We start from the raw sequence: 19,896 nt of genomic DNA, 5'->3' as shown, positions 1-19,896 counted from the left end.
CCAGAATGTTAGCCATCTTTTGGAAGAACCTCCAGATTCATGAATTCTGCTTTAAGTGTAATCCAATAGCACAGAAATCAACAATGTGCTCAAACACACCAAGGACAACCAAAGGGATTACTTGGTCAGTGTTTTTCAGAAATCAGCATTTCATGCAATACTAACAAATTTGTTCTTTCCCCACCTCTATGGTCTTCTTTCATTACATGATTCACACTTTCCTGTATCATGCCACATGCTACAAATGCCTCAGGCCACATGCTTCACACACTGCTTCACTCTCATTCTTTGGCCGTCACAGACTGATCAATGAGTTGCAACATCCAATAATGATTCATTGAGTTAGTAATGTGATCATCAGCATGATTTTTGCAAATACTCTCCATCTCTCAAGAATAGGACCAACAGAAAGAGACCTTGGCAGAATTGTCAATCCAGCACAAGTTGAACATATTCTTAAGATAGCATCACTAAGACTAAGGACATAATGTGCAGCTTGTTGTGTGTGAATCTACTGTTGGCAATTGAATTGAAAGAGGCATTCATGGAGCAGTGTCTTAGCACCAGTGACAGCACCTTGTATTGGAAGGTCATCAGGCAAATGTTATAGCACAAGACAGTAATGAAAGCATCTCATAAGTTTTTGTATCTATCTTGGTGATATAATCTGAAGTATGCTTCCAAGGGGCTTGGCTTCAGCTTGTTAGTATTGTCTGTTATGGATCTTGTTGATGTTCCAAATTGATTGATATATAAAATGATCTCACTACTAGGTAAAAGTCAACCAATCTTCACTCAACAAAGTGTGACAGACATATGCTGTTCCTGACCACCCAGTCTTTTTTTTGGTCCCTCATGAATTTTCCGATCAAGCCTCTATATTCATAGTCGAACTTGGTGCACCCCTGGTGACTCAGAACAATGTCTAGAACATATATGCTGAGCTCCTCATGTGTTTCCAATTGATTGAAGAGAATACACAGATTTGCAAACTTCTTGTGGTGCAACCATCACTTTCTTGTGATGTGAATAACTTGCATAGAATATTGCACATGTTGTTGCTAACAGTGTACTGGCTGATCTATGTTTGCATTAATATATAGAGCCAGAAAATTATGATTGTCCTATTATTCCAACTACATCTATTTTGCACACTGGTCTTAAGATGGCTGACTTCACACCAATCAACCAATATGGTCCTAGAACATGTCAATATTGTAACATCAAATTTGATATTAACTTGAGGTTCTAGTGACATTGATTACTAAAACCATATTTAGTGTCTTGTTAATAATGTTGATCCAGTGATGGGTGCAGTATCACCTATTATACAGGCAAGTGTGCATGTACCGTCACATACTACAGACCTGAGGTATCACTCAGTTCATTGCATTAGCACTTGCCAGTTCTAAACTGACCACTTTTGAACAGCCAACAGTTGAAGAAACCACATAGCCCCAGCTTAACTAGCCCATCTAGTAGTCATGTTTATAAGTGCCTTATTTTAAGAGATTGGATCTCCTGATTCTCCTTATTTTTGATTTACCTTATCATGTGAATTAAGGAGAATAAGAGTTGCCCAGAATTGCAGGTACTGACTAGTGGGAACCTGGATGATCAGAGTCATGGGCATAGCAAGTAGCATTACATACCCTAAGTGGCCTTGGAGTGGTTCTTAAGGGATAACAGAATGCTCAATTTCAACCAACCTACAACAAGGGGGCAATGCACATTGACGACAAGACTTCCATCATTGTATTGACCTATACCTTCTCAAACGAGAACCAGTGACCATGGGGCAATGCACTACCCCTCCAATGCTTAAGCTGCAAGTATCTCTGTCAATGGAAGTGCATCTCCCCTTTGCTTTCTGATAACAGCTCTATGGTGAAGTTTGCCTGCGACTCATACAGATATGTTATCAAGTATACGAGGCCCAGTTAGGCATGGATCATATTATTTACTCAAGGTTATCAAGCAGCCAGCACTGGTGATAGTAGGCTATTGAGAAAGAATCACCATGCGGGTGGTTCTGGGTGGTTGATATCTGTACTAGAAGTTGAGTCTGATGTGTAGGATATTTCTTAATCAGAAGTATCTATCAGTACTATGATGCAGCACTGATCTATTATTTGCTCTCTCTCTTCTTCAAATTTCCATAGATGTTAAGAATGTATTGACAAACCATACATCTAAGTCCTCATCATCTTCTTTGGAGAACCCATGACACTTCTTCCCTTTACCTTTTCAGAAGAATACAGGCTGAGCTACGACAGATGTTTCAGTGCCCTATGTAATCATTGAATAAGCAAATTTGATGATCCTTTTAAAATTAAATTAAATCTCCTATTAATTCTGGCTCATCATCATACTCAAGGATGTCCAATTGACAATGATGTCCAGTATCTGGAAAATATTATGTTTCCAACATGGATCATGATGAATACCATGTCAAGTCCTTCATTCACCGCCCCCCCTCCAATATGAAGCCTTTGGCCAGGTTCTACATCTCTTTTTTAATCTTGCTGATTATAATATAACTGTCCATAGACAAGTTTGATGCAGTTAGTTTAGTACATGAATTACAATTAAAAAGCCCAGTTTATTATTTTTACAGTCCATAGATCATAAGGTTCTAGAGAGGGCCCATCTGATTGGAAGTATAAGAATGTATAATGCTAAACCATTCCCAGGTGTCCAGACATAGTGGGTCTAAGGATATTATATAGGAAGTTGAAAAGATCTTGTAAGGTCTGTTGAAGAAAAATCTACCTTCTTGAGTCTGCTATTGTACTTAATGCTTGGGATCTGTGCTAGTGGCACAAATCCTATGCTTATTATTATGCATGTCACTTTAATACTGCAAGAGTCAATTCAAACTCATCAAATAACTTAGAGGTGCAGTAAAGCAACATGCTTTGAAGTGATTCATCTTTCAGAAGAGCTGAACAATGTGATGAAATAGTGTCATCAAGCAAGCTCTGCCTCTGATAGGTACATTCAAGCTGATATCCTATATTATATAGCAACTCTACTATCATATCAGATAGTAAATACTTAATATAGGAAGAAATAATATTGTTTCTCACCAGTAGTATTAATATTAATTAGCTACAGCATTCTAATCATATTGACAAAACAAATAATAGTTTATTCCGTAATATAGAACATTATATGATGCAAATCCAATATTAGCAAGGTAGTATGTGCCTACAAGGATTCTGAGATCTACAATACAAGTAGCATGATAACACACATATTCCTTGCTTAGTAAGAAGATCAATGCTCTGTAGGAGAAAATGAATCTTATGCCCCTTCAACTAATCCAAACAGCTTCAAAGGAGGGGTATCTAAATATTGCCAATGTCATATATGTACATGTGGACTAGGTTAGTGATGACTAGAAAAGGCTAGCACAAGTTTGATTGTCATAGTGCAATAGTAAGCTAAAATCATTATTGAAGATGTATCTGCACTGAGATAGCCACCATATTCTATGTATAATGGTAGTACAGAATATATGTATGAATAAATATGTATGCTAATGGTTATTGCAGAGTCGAGCTATATAATGTCTAAAAAATCTTGATGATAATGAATTATAGCAAACATAAGAAATACAGACTTACTGCCATGTATTTGCACAAAACCTGCATCAAAAGCTTGCCTACTTATGGCTCTTCTCCCTATTCTAAATTACTTACACTATAATAAACACATGTGAGGCGTGCTTGAAGATCACCTTATATACCCAATGTCTTTCTCTATCACACTTGATCAGCTTGACAGCATTACAGTTGATTCCAATGATCTCAAGGCATATTTTAATGCCTGTGCTAAATACTGACGACTAAACAGTGTTTGCGCACCATTCTGGATGCACTGGCCACTCGCTAATCCATCAATCTTTCTGATGCCCTGCTATTGGCAGCCCTTCGTCATTTTATCATTGCAATTCATGCTCTCAGGGATGTTCAATATTTGGTGCAGTCCCCTACTCCTAATGATGACCTACTGGCAAGTATTGACCAGGACCTTTGATCTTCCATAAACATAGGGATATTATTCTGACATCAGGCATGCTGTAGGAACTGATTCCTGGATAGGCTTGTAGAGAATATTCTTATTTTAGTGTTATGTTGGCAGTCAAACTATAGGTGTGGGCCATTAGGTCCTAACCGGAGTTTGAAACCTAACCTCACGCAGGCCGGGACGGACCACTCAGCGCAATTTGCCTTCAACATCCAGTTCCTCTTACGAGTGTCTCATCATACTTCTTTCCCAGGACATCACGCGGATTGTATTCGCATGAAGCCGACAGCACCACCCATCAAACGAGGGCGTGGAAGACCGAGAGGAAGCAAGAATCAACCAGGTGCAGGACATGTTGGCAGGCCACGCAATGATGGACAGCCCTCGAAAATGGCATAGCGGACATGACGATGCGGAGAGTACTACTCCAGGTGAGAATCTTCTTGTATCGTTTCTCGAGCATCTTGACTAATGAAGAAAATCAGCACCAAACACCTTGCATAGCGCCACGCAAACACCGCACAATGGCGAGGTTCAATGTTGTGTCAAAGATGAGTCATAAAATCCCTCAACTAATTAATGATGACCTCTCATGCATGCCACCCTGCTTCTCAGAATCCACTCTGACACCACACAGAGCCCTTGCAATTGATGTGGATTTGGACTCGGAGGTGTTCGAAGACCTCGATCCTCCTGTAAGTGTTTGCACCATCCCTCCCGCACTTCCAATTGCGCCTTGTTCTGCAGCGAGGTGCCTTTGAAGCAGACAACCCTTGCATTTCGAACGGCCGTGCAGGGTGCCAACCCAGGTGAGTATCTAGTATCTACTAGCCATTGTCTCCGGTGCTCTACTATCATGCTAATATCTGCCTCCCAAAGTGTTGGAGGCACCTACTGCCTCAACTGTCGTGCGAACACTGCACATTTCGCCCCTCAGTACTATGCCCAAGAACAGCAATCCGAGCTTGCTGCTAGCATTACCCACCAGCCATGGGACTTCTCTGAATCTGGACCGGCTGCTACTATACGCGAAGCTGATCCACCTGCAGAGTCAGCAGCTATGAGCAGTGGGATGACTCAGCGGCAGCCATGGAGGCATGATGCAAATGCACCTGCACTGCCACCATCACCAATGGTTGAGCCGCAGAGTGCGACGGGTCTTATTGATGGTGCGTCTTTGCCTTAGCTGCTTCTGTGGTGCCCATGCTCACACATTATTTGAACTTCAGTTCCTGAGAACCTATATGGCTCTGATCTCGAAGCACCTGCCCCTCATGATGACACTGAAAGTGATCAGGATGAGGAAGCATCCCTGGAAGATGAGTTTCGCCTTGTTTCTGATGACGGAGGGGAGGATGAAGACATGGAGCATGGACAGGGGGCCTCGATGTCTGGGTCTGTAGGCAGATCTCCATCGAGGTCAACAATGCCACTTTGGCTTAGCGAGTCCTGTAAAGTTGTAGAGACAATGTTGAAAAAAGAAATCAAGCAGAGTACCCAAACACCAGCCATGCCCAAGTGCTATGAGCAGCAGCAACTCTGAGTCAGGGATGCTTCACCCTTTCTGACGTTGCTGACACAACCTAACATTGCTGTCGAGCCCTCGATATTCCATCGACCAGCCTTCTTTGTTTGGCTCCCACACTGTTTGCTGGGTGACCGCATTCCCTGCCCTCAATGCAAAGCAAACAACAAGCTGACGAACCAAGGAAAGCCAGTTTTTCTTCAGCGGCTTGGATGGATCGGAAAGCCTCGACGTGTGGTTGATGTAGCTCGGAATGTCTACATCATTGGGTACCGCTATAACTGTGTCCACCCTGGATGCCGCAAGACATATCAAAGCTGGAGCTCCACAATTCTCAATGTTCTTCCTACACCAGTGGCCATGCAATTCCCCTTCCGATTGACTTACCGCAGTGGGCTCTCAAATAGCCTCGTTTCGGTTTTGCACTCCTCAATCAGGGCAAGGATAGGACCAGTGCCATTCATGCAGATGTTGCAGTCATTCCACTACGAACACTTCAACAATCTTCACCTTCAATACCTGGAGCTCGTGCACGACCGCTACAAAAGTTATCCGAAACAGTTTTGGGTCCACAAGCAAGCATTTGGCTCATTCAGTGACTGAAATGGCTATGCTGGATTTGTACCAAGTGCAGGGTACCTCCGTCGCTTTATGACATGATTATCGAACAGCGATCCACGGAGATGAAACAGTGTATTGCCATGCTCCCGGCGAGAGTGCTCGCAATTGACCATAGCTTTAAGGTGCCTAGTTTTATTATACAGTATCTGCCCTGTCTCTGACATGTATCGAGCGAGCAGATTATCAAACGGCTCGGTAGGGTGGGCAGTGCTCCCCTATTCACTGCACTTCATACTGTGGTAAACGAGTACTCTGAGATTCGGTCCATGCTCTTCACGATGACGAAGGGACATGATCAATACATGGTTAGGTGCTGTCTGGACAGCGAACCCTGGTTCGAAAATCTGAGCTCAAACCAGCATGTGATGATGGCACATGTTGCCAGCCGCCTGTCAACAGCTGACTAACGTAGATACATACCTTGGTCATTGTATTATCATCATCGAAATGTCTGATAGATCCAGCAGCGGATCTTCACACTCCCTACGCTCTCGAGGTACCATTGAAGCAGCAGCAGCATCTGGAACATCCCATAAGGCGCCTGCAGTGTGGTCAAAGGCAGAGGAGTGATCGAAAGGATGATGTCTGGGCGCGTTTTACCAAGGTAAGTACTGCAATAGATTGCATGCTCTCTAATGACATTATCTTCAGTCACATCCTCATGTAAAGCCCTTTATGTCAAAGGGCTTTGATCATTTTGAGATCATGGAGCAGTTAATGCCAAACCAGTCGAAGGGCGCACATGTTTTCCGGCCCACCACAACTGCTGTCTCAACTTCAGTTCCCCCAGCAACAGAGAGCGCAGCACCAAGTGCAGCGCCTCCACCAGCAGGGCCACCATCATCAATTAATCCAGATTCCATCGCGCCACCTGTTCCATCCACCTATCTCACACCCTCTACTGAGGGTTCCACCACAGACTCAGCATGGACGAGCATCAGCCGTAGCAAACGTAAGTACAGCGCACTTGCTCCTGGCTCAGCCACCAGCTCCCAGAAACGAAGTCGGCCACCATCTGCCACGTTAATGGCACAACAGGAGGGTACTGAGACGATGAAGAATCTTGTAGAAGTAGTGCATGAGATGCAGAAGAATTTCACACTAGCTCCTCCACCGCTCCCAATGCCACAGCTAGTGCAGCCTGGAACGCACGTTGGGAGCGCCATCGCCCTGCTCAACAAGTACACAAACCTTACCAGCAAAGAGCGCCTCTCCATTGCCAACTTCCTAGCCGAACACGAGAACCAGGCCATCATTTTCTACTCGTTGGATGAGGCAACAAGGCTTGAGTGGTTGGAGGAGAAGCGAGTCACATCGGGGTGAACGATATTTAAAAGAGGTTTATATGTTGTACAAAATGTGAAGACAATATTTAATATTTAAACTGACATAAAGATGGGTGCACGACTTCAAATTTTGGTGGTGTTTTGTGTGTCATCCAAAATATCAAATATTCACAACCATATTCCCACAGACAATATGTCAACAAATATAATAAATATAATCAGATTTTCCATGTCTGCTTCAATTTAAAGTTTTATTGTACATAGATTGTATGATCCCTACTAGTATAGTACTACTAAGGCAATGGGAGCCCCCTTCGCTCACATTCCTCAAAGTACTACTAAGGCAATGGGAGCCCCCTTCGCTCACATTCCTCAATATAGTCGGCCCACATTGCCACTGCAATTGCCTCCCGACGAGCATCCGCTCGTCTCCTCTCAGCAGGATCTGCTGGTCCTTCAGAGAGCGCCCCATGTCCTACAGCGTCATCCTCCGCAAGATCATGCTCATGTTCGAGGGCGACATCAAACAGATCAGGGTTGTACCTGCATACGAAGTTGTGAATAGCGCACAGCGCTGCGGGGATGAGGGCCTGAACGTGCATGCTATATTCCGGTGGGATCATCAAAATGCGCCACTAGCGCTTCAACACACCGAAGATCTGTTCGACGACATTGCGAAGTGCTGCATGTTGAAGATTGAACAATTCTTTGGGATCTTGTGGCCTGGTAGAAAATAATTCAATAGAAATAAAAATACTAAAACGAATGAACTCACATAAGGTTTGCTTGATGCCATTCCTTCAAATGATAGCGTACACCTCGATAAGGTACGAGAAGCGCATCACATGTACCAAAACCTGCGTCAGCGAGAAGATATTTGTGCGCAGGCATGCGCAAATCATGAGACCGTGCATCGTTCCATAGACTATGGTGCGCGTCACTTAGCCACCACTACTTTTGAACAACGTTCTCACCCCCTCGAAAAAAAATCAGATTTTTATTTCCTCTTGTAAAAATGATCCTTTCGATGAGTAGAGTAAAGCTACAAGAGGAATTATTGATTGAATCAAATCTGAGCGAGTTTTTTAAAAACAAAAGGGATGATTTGGCCACCTAAAGTACTATGACTCCCCATCAATCAAAAATGCGAGCCAATGTCTCCGGAATACGTCTGTGAGACTTGTACTTTGTAGAGCTGAATTGCTTAACCTGAAACTGGGCATCCTTTGTGCTCAGACCCGTCCGATATGCCTCCATCCAGCGGTGCATGCGATGTTCCCACAGTCGAATGGTACTGAGCTGCACAGACTGCATTGCTAAGGGCATGTTCTTCTTCAGGGTCTCAAAAGTGCCGTCGCAGTTGTCTCGGAGATATTTTTTGACCTTCCCCCAGAAATATTCGATGAAATTGAGTTCACAGTGGAACTTTGGGAGGAAGATGCAGAGATGACCAGCGTTTTCGATGATTTCCTGAATGTATGACTTTTGTTGCTGAAAATCGGGCTGGAGCTCGAGTATACGTTTGTTGCAACAAGCTGTTGCATCAATATTACACTTTGTGCCACACTTTCCACGAGACTGCCGCTGCCAGAGACCACGTTCACTCAAGACCTGCTTGATACCTTTGGCTTCATTTGGAAATTGCGGGTGATCGGGAGGAAATACCATGTCCTGTTCGATCCTCATGCCATTGTGCATGAACCATCCAGGTCGCATATGAGCCTGTTTGCCACCTGGATTCACATTCATGCGAGAAACGAGCAAGGCATCTTCAGCATATGCAGAGTGGCCCTGCGAGTTATCGATGAGGAACAATGCTTGATATCCAGGACCATGGATACGTTCGAATGTGGGTATAATTTTGTCACTGAGCTGGATGAATATCAGCGGGAAAGCTTTGCCAAGAACTCGACACGAAAGACCCACCTGTTTCACAAACATCTCGCCATTCCAATATCCCTCATGATTCTTTCCATACTCCAATGATTCACCTGCATCCACCATGTGTCCAACTGTTGAGCAAATCACGTCACTGCGATGGAGGCCACGTCCCACCCCTTTCTTTTGCAACTTGAACTGGTCTTCAAAGACCCAATATTGATCAACCGCATCATTTGACTGTGCTGTCATCTCGTCATGTGCACAAAGAACAAGGCGCCGCTCCACAAAATTGCACTCTGCATCATTGAACTCTGATTCAACATCTCCAACAATGTAGCGGACAAGACGTCTCTCGTATTCCTTCATCATTGGCAAAAAATGTTCCTGTCGGTACTGGACCACATCAGGCCAGTCGTGGCCATCAAAGTAAAGGCCTTTGCGGTGTGACATGTACCGAAAACCTTCCCACTGCAACCATCGACGAGCAGTAGCAAGGGAAATTCCACGTCCAACTTTGAGGTGAATGCGGGGAAATAATTCAAGCTCCAAGTACTTTTTCAAACCACGGGGCATCTCGTCATCAACAAGAGCATGGAGATATTTCTCTGCTTCAGAAGGTATAAGTTTGTCCTTTGAAAACTGCGCAAGTTTCTCGGGATTGACTACCCATTTGTTTGAACGAACATAGGCACGAAGTTCGGCAGCGACAACGGGGTCTCCAAGCAATGAATATACTTTCGCATGGCGGCCAGCCAATGACTGAGGGAGCTCCCGCTTTGATACCCAGGCATGGGTCCAGCTGCGCAGTTGACGGCCACCCCAGATAGGTGCGAAACCATGAGTTTCAGCGGCACGTTCTGATGCATCAATTGAAGAGCGACCTCTCTTGATAATGAGGGCAAGATGGCTTTGGATGGTACGTGTTCGTTTCGCTTGCAGGCCACCCAAACCACCAATAAACTTGGTTTTCTTCGACTTCAACAGCTTCTCAATGGCTTCCAATGCACACGCCTATCATCTCCACGCCTTTCTTTATCGATTCTCTTCTGGGCACGAGCAGGAACATCAAGCTTGCAGCGCTTAAGTGGCCGCACAACAGGCAATTTGTTGCTTATGCCATGTCCATCACCTCCAGGTCCTTTGCTGTCGTCGTCATTGTCATCATCGTCCGAGCTGGAGTCAATGACATCCTTGGGTTCGTCTGAAAGGTAGCCAGTGAAAGCGGTCGCTGCATCACATGCTAACGGAGGCTGCGCTGCTGCGGCAGCATTTGAAAGTGTTTCATCCGCACTCGGTGGTTCAATCTCGGGCACAGTGTCGTCTTTGGTTGCACACCACTGTCGCATGAATGCAACCTGTGGATTGGTTCTGATCAGGTGTGCCAGTGCATTAGATTCATTTTCCAGGCCATTAACACTCATACATACGATGTCTTCATTTTCTTTTGTTGTTCAGCTTGGTCTCGTGCTGCCTTATCCCTCCGCCGCTGAGTACGACCCGAGAGCCCATTGTATCCAAGTGATCTGTTCCGTTCTGCCTTCTTCCAAACTGCGCCTGTCTTCGGCTTGGATATCTTGTCGAACAAACTGTCCACTGATGTGCCCAGGGCTATGACCTCTTCTTGGAGCTCCCTCAAGTTTTCCTCAAGCTCGCTGCCCTCCAGCTCGCAGAGGCTATCGCACTCCGACCTTTCGCTATCAGCATTCAAGTCTGTTTCATATTCATCACCTGTATCTGACCAATAACAACTGACACCCCCAGTATAACCACACTCATACTCGGAGTCCAGCTCTATCAGGTTAACTTCCCTGCCACAGAGTTTGGACGGCTCTGATGTTTGTTCCTGCAACTCGGAATAGGTTTGTGCGGGGGTGGCTTGAAGAGTGGAGTTACTGTGCTCGGCAGTTGGAGCTGTTGGAGCTGACCATCGTGCGGCCCTAGCGTGAGCGGCTGCTACCTTCCTGTGGTTCTTGGGCATCAGAGACTGGTAAAAACAACATCTGCACGATAAATTGTCGTTGTCTACTGTAGCGCTACATGTTTCAAACTAATATCGAAGCATCCGTTGGAGTTGCACGCGTAGGGTTAGGGTTGAAATTTTTCCTCAGACCGATTTGGCCACTGTTCAAAGGTAGTGGTGGCTAAGTGACGCGCACCATAGCATCGGCAGCCGAGCCATCCCAGCCTGTGAGCGAGTATGTGAAGTAGAAGTCGAAGTCGCATATGAATAGACAATTTTGGGATAAAAATCCCTTTTGGTTGCGCAGGACAGTGTGATGTTCGAGCAGTGCAAAGACCCGAATGTGGGTGCCATCGATGGCACCAATGCATTGATCGAAGAATCTGAAGCGTGGGTCATCGTGGATTGCCGCAGAAATGGGAGTGTTTTCAGTTGGGAGCCGGACATTTGTAGTGTAGAAGGGAGGGGACGAGAAGAAAGTGAGCATGCGTTTGAAATATCTGTGAAAATCATCAGCGCACGGTTCATCTTGAATTATTGACATACTTACCTGGTAATCGTGTCTGGAGAACACTGAAATCGCTCACCAACATGGCGAGACGACAGTCCTGTAACACACGTATACAGGAAAATACCTAGCTGCTCTTCGATAGTGATGCCGTTGCACGACTGAGCATATCCATGTTGCCGCAGAACTTGTAAGAGCTCCTCAAAGGTTTGAAAGTCGATGCCGAGATTTAGCTTGATTCGGTCTGGGTGACTGCTGATGAGTTCGTACACCCAGGCTTTTCCTGTGAGAATTGAGGTGTGATATGGGACCTTTTCTGTGCGTGATAAAAATAAGAGGTTATAAAGGTAGGAAATTTGAGCGACTGCGATGGTGATGATGACCATCGTAATTTGGCGTCATTGATGTATTGCTGTTTGGGCTTCGAGGTCCATGTGGGTGCAATGATTTTGCGCAGTTCAAACATACGTATGTTATATATTCCTATTGTACGTGTCAGATCGCTATCGATATCTCTTATCGATAAAATATATCACGTGCCATCATCACGTGCTGGTTTGAGCTCAGATTTTCGAACCAGGGTTCGCTGTCCAGACAGCACCTTACGGTTGCATTCGACATGGAATGGCCGGCCAATTTGGAGACCAGAATCCACAGTCCAGTTGCCTTGATTCAAGTGGCATATCAAAATACAGTCTATCTAATCAAGGTCAGTGGCGATTTTTCCTGTGATGTTTCTGGTTCCTTACATGTTTGCATGCACGCACATCCAGACTGCTCCATTTCTCGAAAATGGTGTCATCAAGCTCCCACACTCCCTCCTTGTGTTTTTGCGTTTGCCGCTGTTCAAGAAAGTTGGTGTTTCAGTCGGAGCTGACTTCAAGCGGCTGCAGAATGACTGGATGCATCATGGCACAGCATTGGATGAACTGTTTGCAGGACACGTGGAGCTGGGAGCAATGGCTAAGGAGCGTGGTGCTACTGTGAAGAGGACTGTGGGGCTTGCCGAACTCGTCGGAATACTTCTCGGCAGGCACCTACCAAAGGACCCCCAAGTCCATGTTAGCCCTTGGTGGGCTGATGCTGTGCTCCCCCAGGAGTACATCAACTATGCTGTGCTCGATGTCTATGCTGTCTCCCAGGTGCATTTACAGCTCGTGGGGATGGACATTGCTCAGCCTGTTGTGGCCACCACCCCTAGTGGGACTGCAATTGCACTCCTGGCACCTGATGGACAGGAGGTGGCTCACGGAATTGTGGCCCTTGAACATCCTCCTGCCCTCGATGGTGTTGTCGTGTCACCAAAACGAGTTGTGATGACAGTTTCTAAAGTGCTCGTGCCATCTTTCCTGCTTCCTGCTCGCCTACAGAAAGCAAAGCAGGCAAAATCACTTGCGTCATTCAGCACTCTTGTCCTGAATGAGGATGAGTTGATGGTGATTTGGAGACCAGCCCTGAACAGACTATCGAGGGCTCCTTGCGAGATACAGCTGCAGAAGCTGCACTTGTAGGGGTCATGGAGCCCTACGTGAATATTGCAGCAAGGAACAACTCTATCATTCGTTCACATGTTCTATATGACAATTTTCATTGCTACAATCAATTCCTGATTGCTCGCCACCATGGGCTCAGAGGGCCGTTTGCACGAGCACTCAGTGCAGTATTTTTCATACCAGTCGCGGAGGACAAGGCTGCCATGGAAGCAGTACTGAAGGACATTGGGACGACATACAATGCTCAGCTTTTGTCAAAACTTGAGTGGGTGCTGTCACGTGTCCGGCGTCACGTACCTCCACCTGAAATTCTCCTGCCCCGTTGGTAGCGAGCAGTCAGAGTATCATTGGGAACAAAAATATTAATGTATGTCCCATCAATTGCACCCTGGCAGTATTGCAAAAATGGGTACAGCTTGGCCTAGTCAGCATCCTCAGTCTCATCTTTGACATCAGAGTCTGGCTATGTTGAAGGGAGCTTCCACCACTCTTTAGACTTTGTTTTATTGTGTCTAGGGAGTCTGGCACCAATACCAATAAGAGAGGGGATGCAATGACAGGACAACCACTTTTCAATGACCGTGCTTGGGAAATCACAAAGCATGTCATGGAAAATGTCCAGCTTTGGATACTACTCAGACCCTGCAGATGTTGATAACCAATCTGCTATCTCTGTGGCCAAGCACCCAGAGCATCATGAACACATGAAGCAGCTGGACTTGTGCTTCTAGTTTGATAGCTTATTTAGTCATAATATGAATATTAAGATGTTTATAATTATTAAGCTATTGCTCATTTGTATAATAGGGGTCTTATGTACAGGACCATCATCCTTATAGACTATCTTATCTAAATAGATCCTACATTGACAAAAAAACAGTCTATTAGAGAATGTATCAATCCCAATAATAAGTACTGACAAAAGCAATGATTTTATTGAAAGCTTTTGGAGCATTCTGAAGCTTCCAACAAAAGCATTGAGACCAGCACAAGCTTGAGTACAAGATTATAGAGAGGTAGTCAGATGAATTACACTAATCATATTGATTACTTACTATTAAGACTGGACCTTTATATTAGTTGACATATTATGGACTTGTAATGATCTGAGTCGGAGACACATCAGACATGCAGCAAAATAAATTTTCATGCCACAACTGTGTTTTTGTTACCACAGGATCAGCTATTGTACTGCTCACCTCATCACTATCTAGGGCAAACATTGTATTACATGTCAACACATCTTTCTTTGGATCACCTTGTACTAGCCAGTGACCCTGCTACAACTAGTGATTATAATATAGTGAAGTTGTACAGTACCTAGAGTTCAGAGTAAGTTGCCAAAGAGGCAGGAAGCACTGGACTCTGGGATATGGGCGATGCGGGATAGCAGCTCACCCTTTTGTCCCTAGGACAAAGTCCCTTGGGAGCCAGGAGGCGCTGTGTGCCTTCACTCATAATCTCTCCCCCAATTTTTCATCCTTAAAATTGTACACATCATGTTGTAGCTCAGATCAGTCAAGTTTAAACCTTCATGAATTCTTACCAGAACATGACACTAGAGTGAACCTCAAAGACAGCACCCATCCAACTTCCATCATCTCTACTTGCCAACTTTCTCGCACAGGATGAGAATGAGCATGTGTGTACTTCATCATGGAAATCATACTCAACAGTTGCTGGTGAACTCAAGGACATTTCTAATGGTGAGGATGGAAGGCCGTCTAAGGACCAGATCAAAACCCATTCTTTTCCGACCCCAACGATGTTGAAGAGTTATACATTGGAGTCATGATGAGCTTGGATTAGTATGTGTTATCTATCTACTGATTTTTCTATTTAATAACTCTTATCAGGTTTGGATGTAAGACAAGTGCATATGAGTCAAGTCACTCATCAGGTGTTCTATCATTGTGCATCTTAAATCTACCCAGGGCACTCCAGTGAGTAGCATGTTATTGATTGTTGCACTTGATAGTCTTTTGAGGAAGTTTGTCTTCATGAGCAGTCTATGGGAGGCTTTGTGATGATATATGAAGAGTGCTGTGTCTGGAGGAGAGCTGTTGACCCGAATATGATTGCGCATGGCCTCTTCTGGGTCTGCAAGTCCGGATTGGCGCACCCAGAATATGACCTCTCTATCTATCACTACCTTGGTGTGTGGGATGTGGAAGTTTGTCATCTCAAGACCTTAACGGTCCTGAGTGTTCCACATGTCTGAGGATTTGACATGAATCTTTGGGTCAAAGGCATCTAGGCAAGGGATGGTGAATTCACCAACTCAGACACATGTGAAGAAGATTGTTGTCAGATAGGTGGTACACGGCTGTGTCGAGAGGATTATTGGGGTTGAGTTTCTGATGGATGGTAATTAGAGGGATGGTGTAGGGTTCATGCTTCAGCTTCTTTGACAAAGCTGGGGTGAGGGATATAGTGGCTTTGAGCAGTGTGTCAATCTCTGTGTCTTCATCAAGCATCCAGGCAACACTGTGCAGGGTGTGCCATGCCCAGATACCATGGACGTAGTTAGATACTGTTCTTTCAGAGTAATGGCCAGCCATTTCAGTAATAAATAGACATATGACAATATGACTTGTGGGCGTGTCTCTGGGATCAGCTTGCTATCACAGAATATGTGGTATACAAGCAGTCTTGATCCATACATCTCCTATGTGCTTTCAGCATAAGTGTGTACCATGACAGCGCAAATCTTACTAATCTTGGACTGAGATAGCGGTAATCGCTTGCCTTGAGTGTCCTTTGGGGATCCCTTCAACAACCCTATGATTGTCTCCGAAAACCTTGAAATAAATGCTGGAGGGGCATGAGCTGAGGACTGTGCGGATGAGGAGCTCGAATCCAACACTCTCAGCCCACCCAATGTCTCGGTAATCTCTTTTTCAACCTGGGAGCAGCTCCCAAGCTCTCCACCTCCTATTGATGTAGATTCTGATCCTGTGACCAGAGCTAGTGTCTAAATAAGCAGGGAAGTCAGATGCAATACAGCAGCCTGGGATTGTGCATGCGAGGTGTTGGGATCTGAGGGACTTTTCCACCAGTCCAAGTCTTTGGTGGTGTTGCGCAGGGAGGTGCAAGGTAGAAAAGAGCAATTCTGTAAAATTCCCATAAGCTGCTTCAAATTGGTGAGGTAAGCTCCCTCTGCTGGGATAATAAGTGCCGCATGTAGCAGCTTCTTGTATAGCTTCTGGGTTTCGTGTAGTGTGTGTGTGTGCAATGTTTTTGCCATGTGTCAATGGCCTCCAGGTACTTAGCCATTTTCTCTGGGGACAGAGAGATTGAGAGATCAGGAACGTTCCAGAGGAGACCCGTGAAATCAAGGTTGATTCTGAATGGTTTGTCCTTCGAGATTTCCTATATGATTCCCAGAGGTCAGGAGTAATGGTTGATGTCATCCATGCAACAGGTAAATTGGGGCATCTTCCTTGGATCGGGGTGATAGAGTTAAGAGGTCTTTGATCAGGAATGAGCAGTCTTTGTTGAATTCCTCAGGTGAATTATTCAGCATTGTCTCTATAAGCTGGAATTTGCCTGGTTTGCCAGGCTTGGGGATAATGGACAGCAGCGCTGTTTGGAACAGTCCAATAATTGATTTGAGTGCTTTAGCCAAGAATGAACTGATGAATTGGTCTTTGGAAAACTCAGTATTAACAATTTTCTGGAAGGTTTCTGCATGTACAATGACAGACACATTATTAGGAGGGGTGTAGGTATGTGTGATAGTGGGGATGCCCCCAGAGAAACCTGTCGCGAGGCAACTTGTGATATGTGGGTATGGACATGAGTGCAACACAATGAATAGACTCACCTGATTATTGTTTTTGCTGGTGGTAGGAAGATAAGCTGATGTCATGTCCTGCGTTTCAGACCCGGACCTATCATGCAATCATTTCTGGACTTCCAGATCTGGCCAGCTTCTATCTTTTATGTCTTTTCTCTTTTGTACGTCCCTTCTCAGTTAGCCCCTGTTGCTAGTCATCTAGTTATACCTATAACTGACTGTACTCAATTTCTGTACCTTCTTCATTTCTGTCTTCATTTTATTGAGTTCCGATATACTAGTGTTAGGCTTTGCACATGCTCCATCCATAGCCTCACATAGCCTTGCACTGCACTGACTGATTCTCTGTTATGTCCTCCGTAGTATATATAAACCCTGTAAATTCTCTGTACTTCCTCAGTTCAAATTATCTAAGACTCTGCTCATTCCCTCCTCTGTCTAACTTGAGTTTCTCCTCTTGTTGTCCTCCGACAGTCTTAGGATTGACTCCTATCGACTTATGACCTCTGCCTCTACCTCTGGTAGTCCTCCATTGTTTCCTTTCTAGTTCGGACTTCATCCAGATTAGTCTTATCACTCATTCCCGAATGTTTACTGGAATCCCCACAATTGGACTCCAGACTTCAGACATTGTCCGTTAGCCCTTGGAAGTTAGGGGCACATACTCAGGTAAGGGCACAGCCCATGAGCTGAAGCCAAGCCCTTTGGATATGACCCTTGAGCATGTTCTTAACAGCTGATGGGGATCTGATAAGATGGGAAAGTACTTAGATACAAAATGTAGTGACATCTGTGCCCTGTCTAGATGCTGGATATATACCTGGGGTAATGGGCCTAATTTTAACTTGCAAGTATCAGACCAATGGGTAAGCAAATAAGGCCGTCTATTCAAAGCTATCTGGATCATTACAATTTAACAGTTCATATTAATACTTATCTGGTTCAAAGATTGGTTACAAACATACCACAACAGATTATTCAGCATTTCTCATGATCTCTTACATTTTTACCACACATTTCTCACAACTTTTTGTGGCTCTGTTACATAATGAGGCACAAGCAAAGGAACAGAGTTTAGTCTTTGTGAGAACAACAGAAGTGGCACGAACTCTTTTTCTCGTACCGCAACTGTCATTCCCTAATAGTCGTTCTCGATGTTCTCTCCATTCTCCTTTGCTTTTCTTTTACACAAACACCTACTAGTAAACCAATCACCCGCAATTCCTTCATCCTTCCAACTGAATATATCGGATACCACATCTCAACTATGGTAGAAATCATAATACCTTATATAAACTCTGACCCAGTGCTCGAAGTTCAACCGAATTTTGAGTCACCCGCCTTTGCAGCATGCACTGCTGCCCTCATAGCCTCTGGGTTAACAGCAGAAGCAGCCCTCACCCAGCTTGTCGATGGCTGGACTCAAGAATACCAGGAACGTGTCGTCCTCTGGCAACAGCAGATTGACGAAGATGTGCACGTGCTCCAAGAGGCTGCAGACCACGAGTGAGAAGAAAGAGAAATCACAGAAGCCGAAGAGCACCGCAAAACCAAGAAAAAGAAACTGAAGATCAACGATTTCAACGCTGACCTACCTGTTTCAGACGTCATTATCCTGCGTCCTTCTCAATTTGTGCTTCAGAAAGTCAAGAACATGGAATTCGTCAAACTCTGGTACTTCAGCCCAGACAGCTGTTGTGAGGCTCGAGACTGGAACAAATCCTCCACAGATGACACTCTAGGTCTCGAAAAGATTGATGGCATTGTCACCCTGAAGTCATTTTCTTCCTTCAAAGCCTCTAACAAAGCCTTACAGGATCATGATCTCTCCTGGAGGCAGTTCGACATGGCCAAAACCAGCTTTCTCGTCCACATTGAGAAAGCCAGTTGGCCTGACAAGCACCAGATGACACTAGCACTATTCTTCATGCTCATCACTAACCATGAGCACAGGCTATGCCTGCGGGGAGAGAAAATTCTCCTCCACTATGCAAGCATGGACTGAAGAGACTGGCATGATTGTCTCACCCTGAATCAGAGATTCAACATTGGCCTTTTCAATAACACTCTCTACAACAGCCTTTCAGATGACATCTGGGAAGAAGAGCGAGACAAGGGAATGAAAATGGTATGCATTCTTCCACCATCATACACACAGTTATCGACTCTAATTCATACTTCATCTCATTCCACCTCTCGTACATGCCCACTACCTCCTTGCACCACACACACCCAACGCTATCCTAACCCAACCTGTGCCTGCTCCACTGCACGTTACCCGCTACCTTCTCCCACTTCCCATTTGCTCCCCACTCTTCCAAAATAAACCTCGCTACCTCCCACTTCCCATTCACCACCAACCCATGCTACCAACCAACTTACAATGCTGCTGCACCCATGCTCCCCACCATCCGCTTCCCCTTCTTGCTACCATCCACTTCTTCCAACTCAACCCAACTGTCTGCTGCATCCATGCTACCACACTAATGCTACCTCCCCCCACTGCCACCACCCAGCTCCAGAACTCAGTCACTTTCTCATCATCACAGCTGAAAGATCGACTACAAGAGAATGTTCCCTCTCGCGGGAAACAAGAACTGGCAGGAGGCGCCCAGTCTGAGGAGCATTTCCACCCCTACCAGCGACCTTCTGGAAATCAACAAGAGAAACAGACCAATGCCAACCAGTCTTTTCCAGCCGGCGCAGGCAGAACCGGTTCCTCTGCCTGTGCCCTTTGCCTGGGCCACTTCCATTACAACATCCACAAGTGCGCAGCTGAGCTCTTGTGGGA

At 45.1% G+C, this 19,896-nt stretch overlaps 4 protein-coding genes across 4 annotated transcripts; 3 read left to right on the top strand and 1 right to left on the bottom strand.

Moving 5' to 3' along the window:
- Window positions 1-4,628: 4,628 nt before the first annotated feature.
- Window positions 4,629-7,501, top strand: F5891DRAFT_1187970 (uncharacterized protein; the record flags this gene model as incomplete). Its single annotated transcript, XM_041366932.1, has 6 exons — window positions 4,629-4,727; window positions 4,780-4,841; window positions 4,912-5,201; window positions 5,262-5,431; window positions 6,591-6,782; window positions 6,830-7,501. 6 exons carry the CDS (start codon window positions 4,629-4,631, stop codon window positions 7,499-7,501), a joined length of 1,485 nt encoding a protein of 494 aa, XP_041226460.1.
- Window positions 7,502-10,762: 3,261 nt separating this feature from the next.
- F5891DRAFT_979787 (uncharacterized protein) lies at window positions 10,763-11,323 on the bottom strand (the record flags this gene model as incomplete). The annotated part of the gene is made up of 1 exon (XM_041376933.1): window positions 10,763-11,323. The coding sequence occupies one exon, from the start codon at window positions 11,321-11,323 to the stop codon at window positions 10,763-10,765; it is 561 nt and encodes a 186-aa protein (XP_041226459.1).
- A 1,221-nt stretch (window positions 11,324-12,544) lies between these two features.
- On the top strand, window positions 12,545-13,324 carry F5891DRAFT_979786 (uncharacterized protein; the record flags this gene model as incomplete). Its single annotated transcript, XM_041376932.1, has 1 exon — window positions 12,545-13,324. The coding sequence occupies one exon, from the start codon at window positions 12,545-12,547 to the stop codon at window positions 13,322-13,324; it is 780 nt and encodes a 259-aa protein (XP_041226458.1).
- A 5,048-nt stretch (window positions 13,325-18,372) lies between these two features.
- Window positions 18,373-19,110, top strand: F5891DRAFT_1187964 (uncharacterized protein; the record flags this gene model as incomplete). Its single annotated transcript, XM_041366931.1, has 2 exons — window positions 18,373-18,585; window positions 18,646-19,110. 2 exons carry the CDS (start codon window positions 18,373-18,375, stop codon window positions 19,108-19,110), a joined length of 678 nt encoding a protein of 225 aa, XP_041226457.1.
- Between the last annotated feature and the right edge of the window lie 786 nt (window positions 19,111-19,896).

This window comes from Suillus fuscotomentosus (genome assembly GCF_016647785.1).
Source record: "Suillus fuscotomentosus strain FC203 chromosome Unknown F5891scaffold_24, whole genome shotgun sequence".
NCBI classification, from domain to species: domain Eukaryota; kingdom Fungi; phylum Basidiomycota; class Agaricomycetes; order Boletales; family Suillaceae; genus Suillus; species Suillus fuscotomentosus.
The sequence above is the reverse complement of the archived record's forward strand: the minus strand, read 5'-3'. Positions and strand labels throughout refer to the sequence as shown.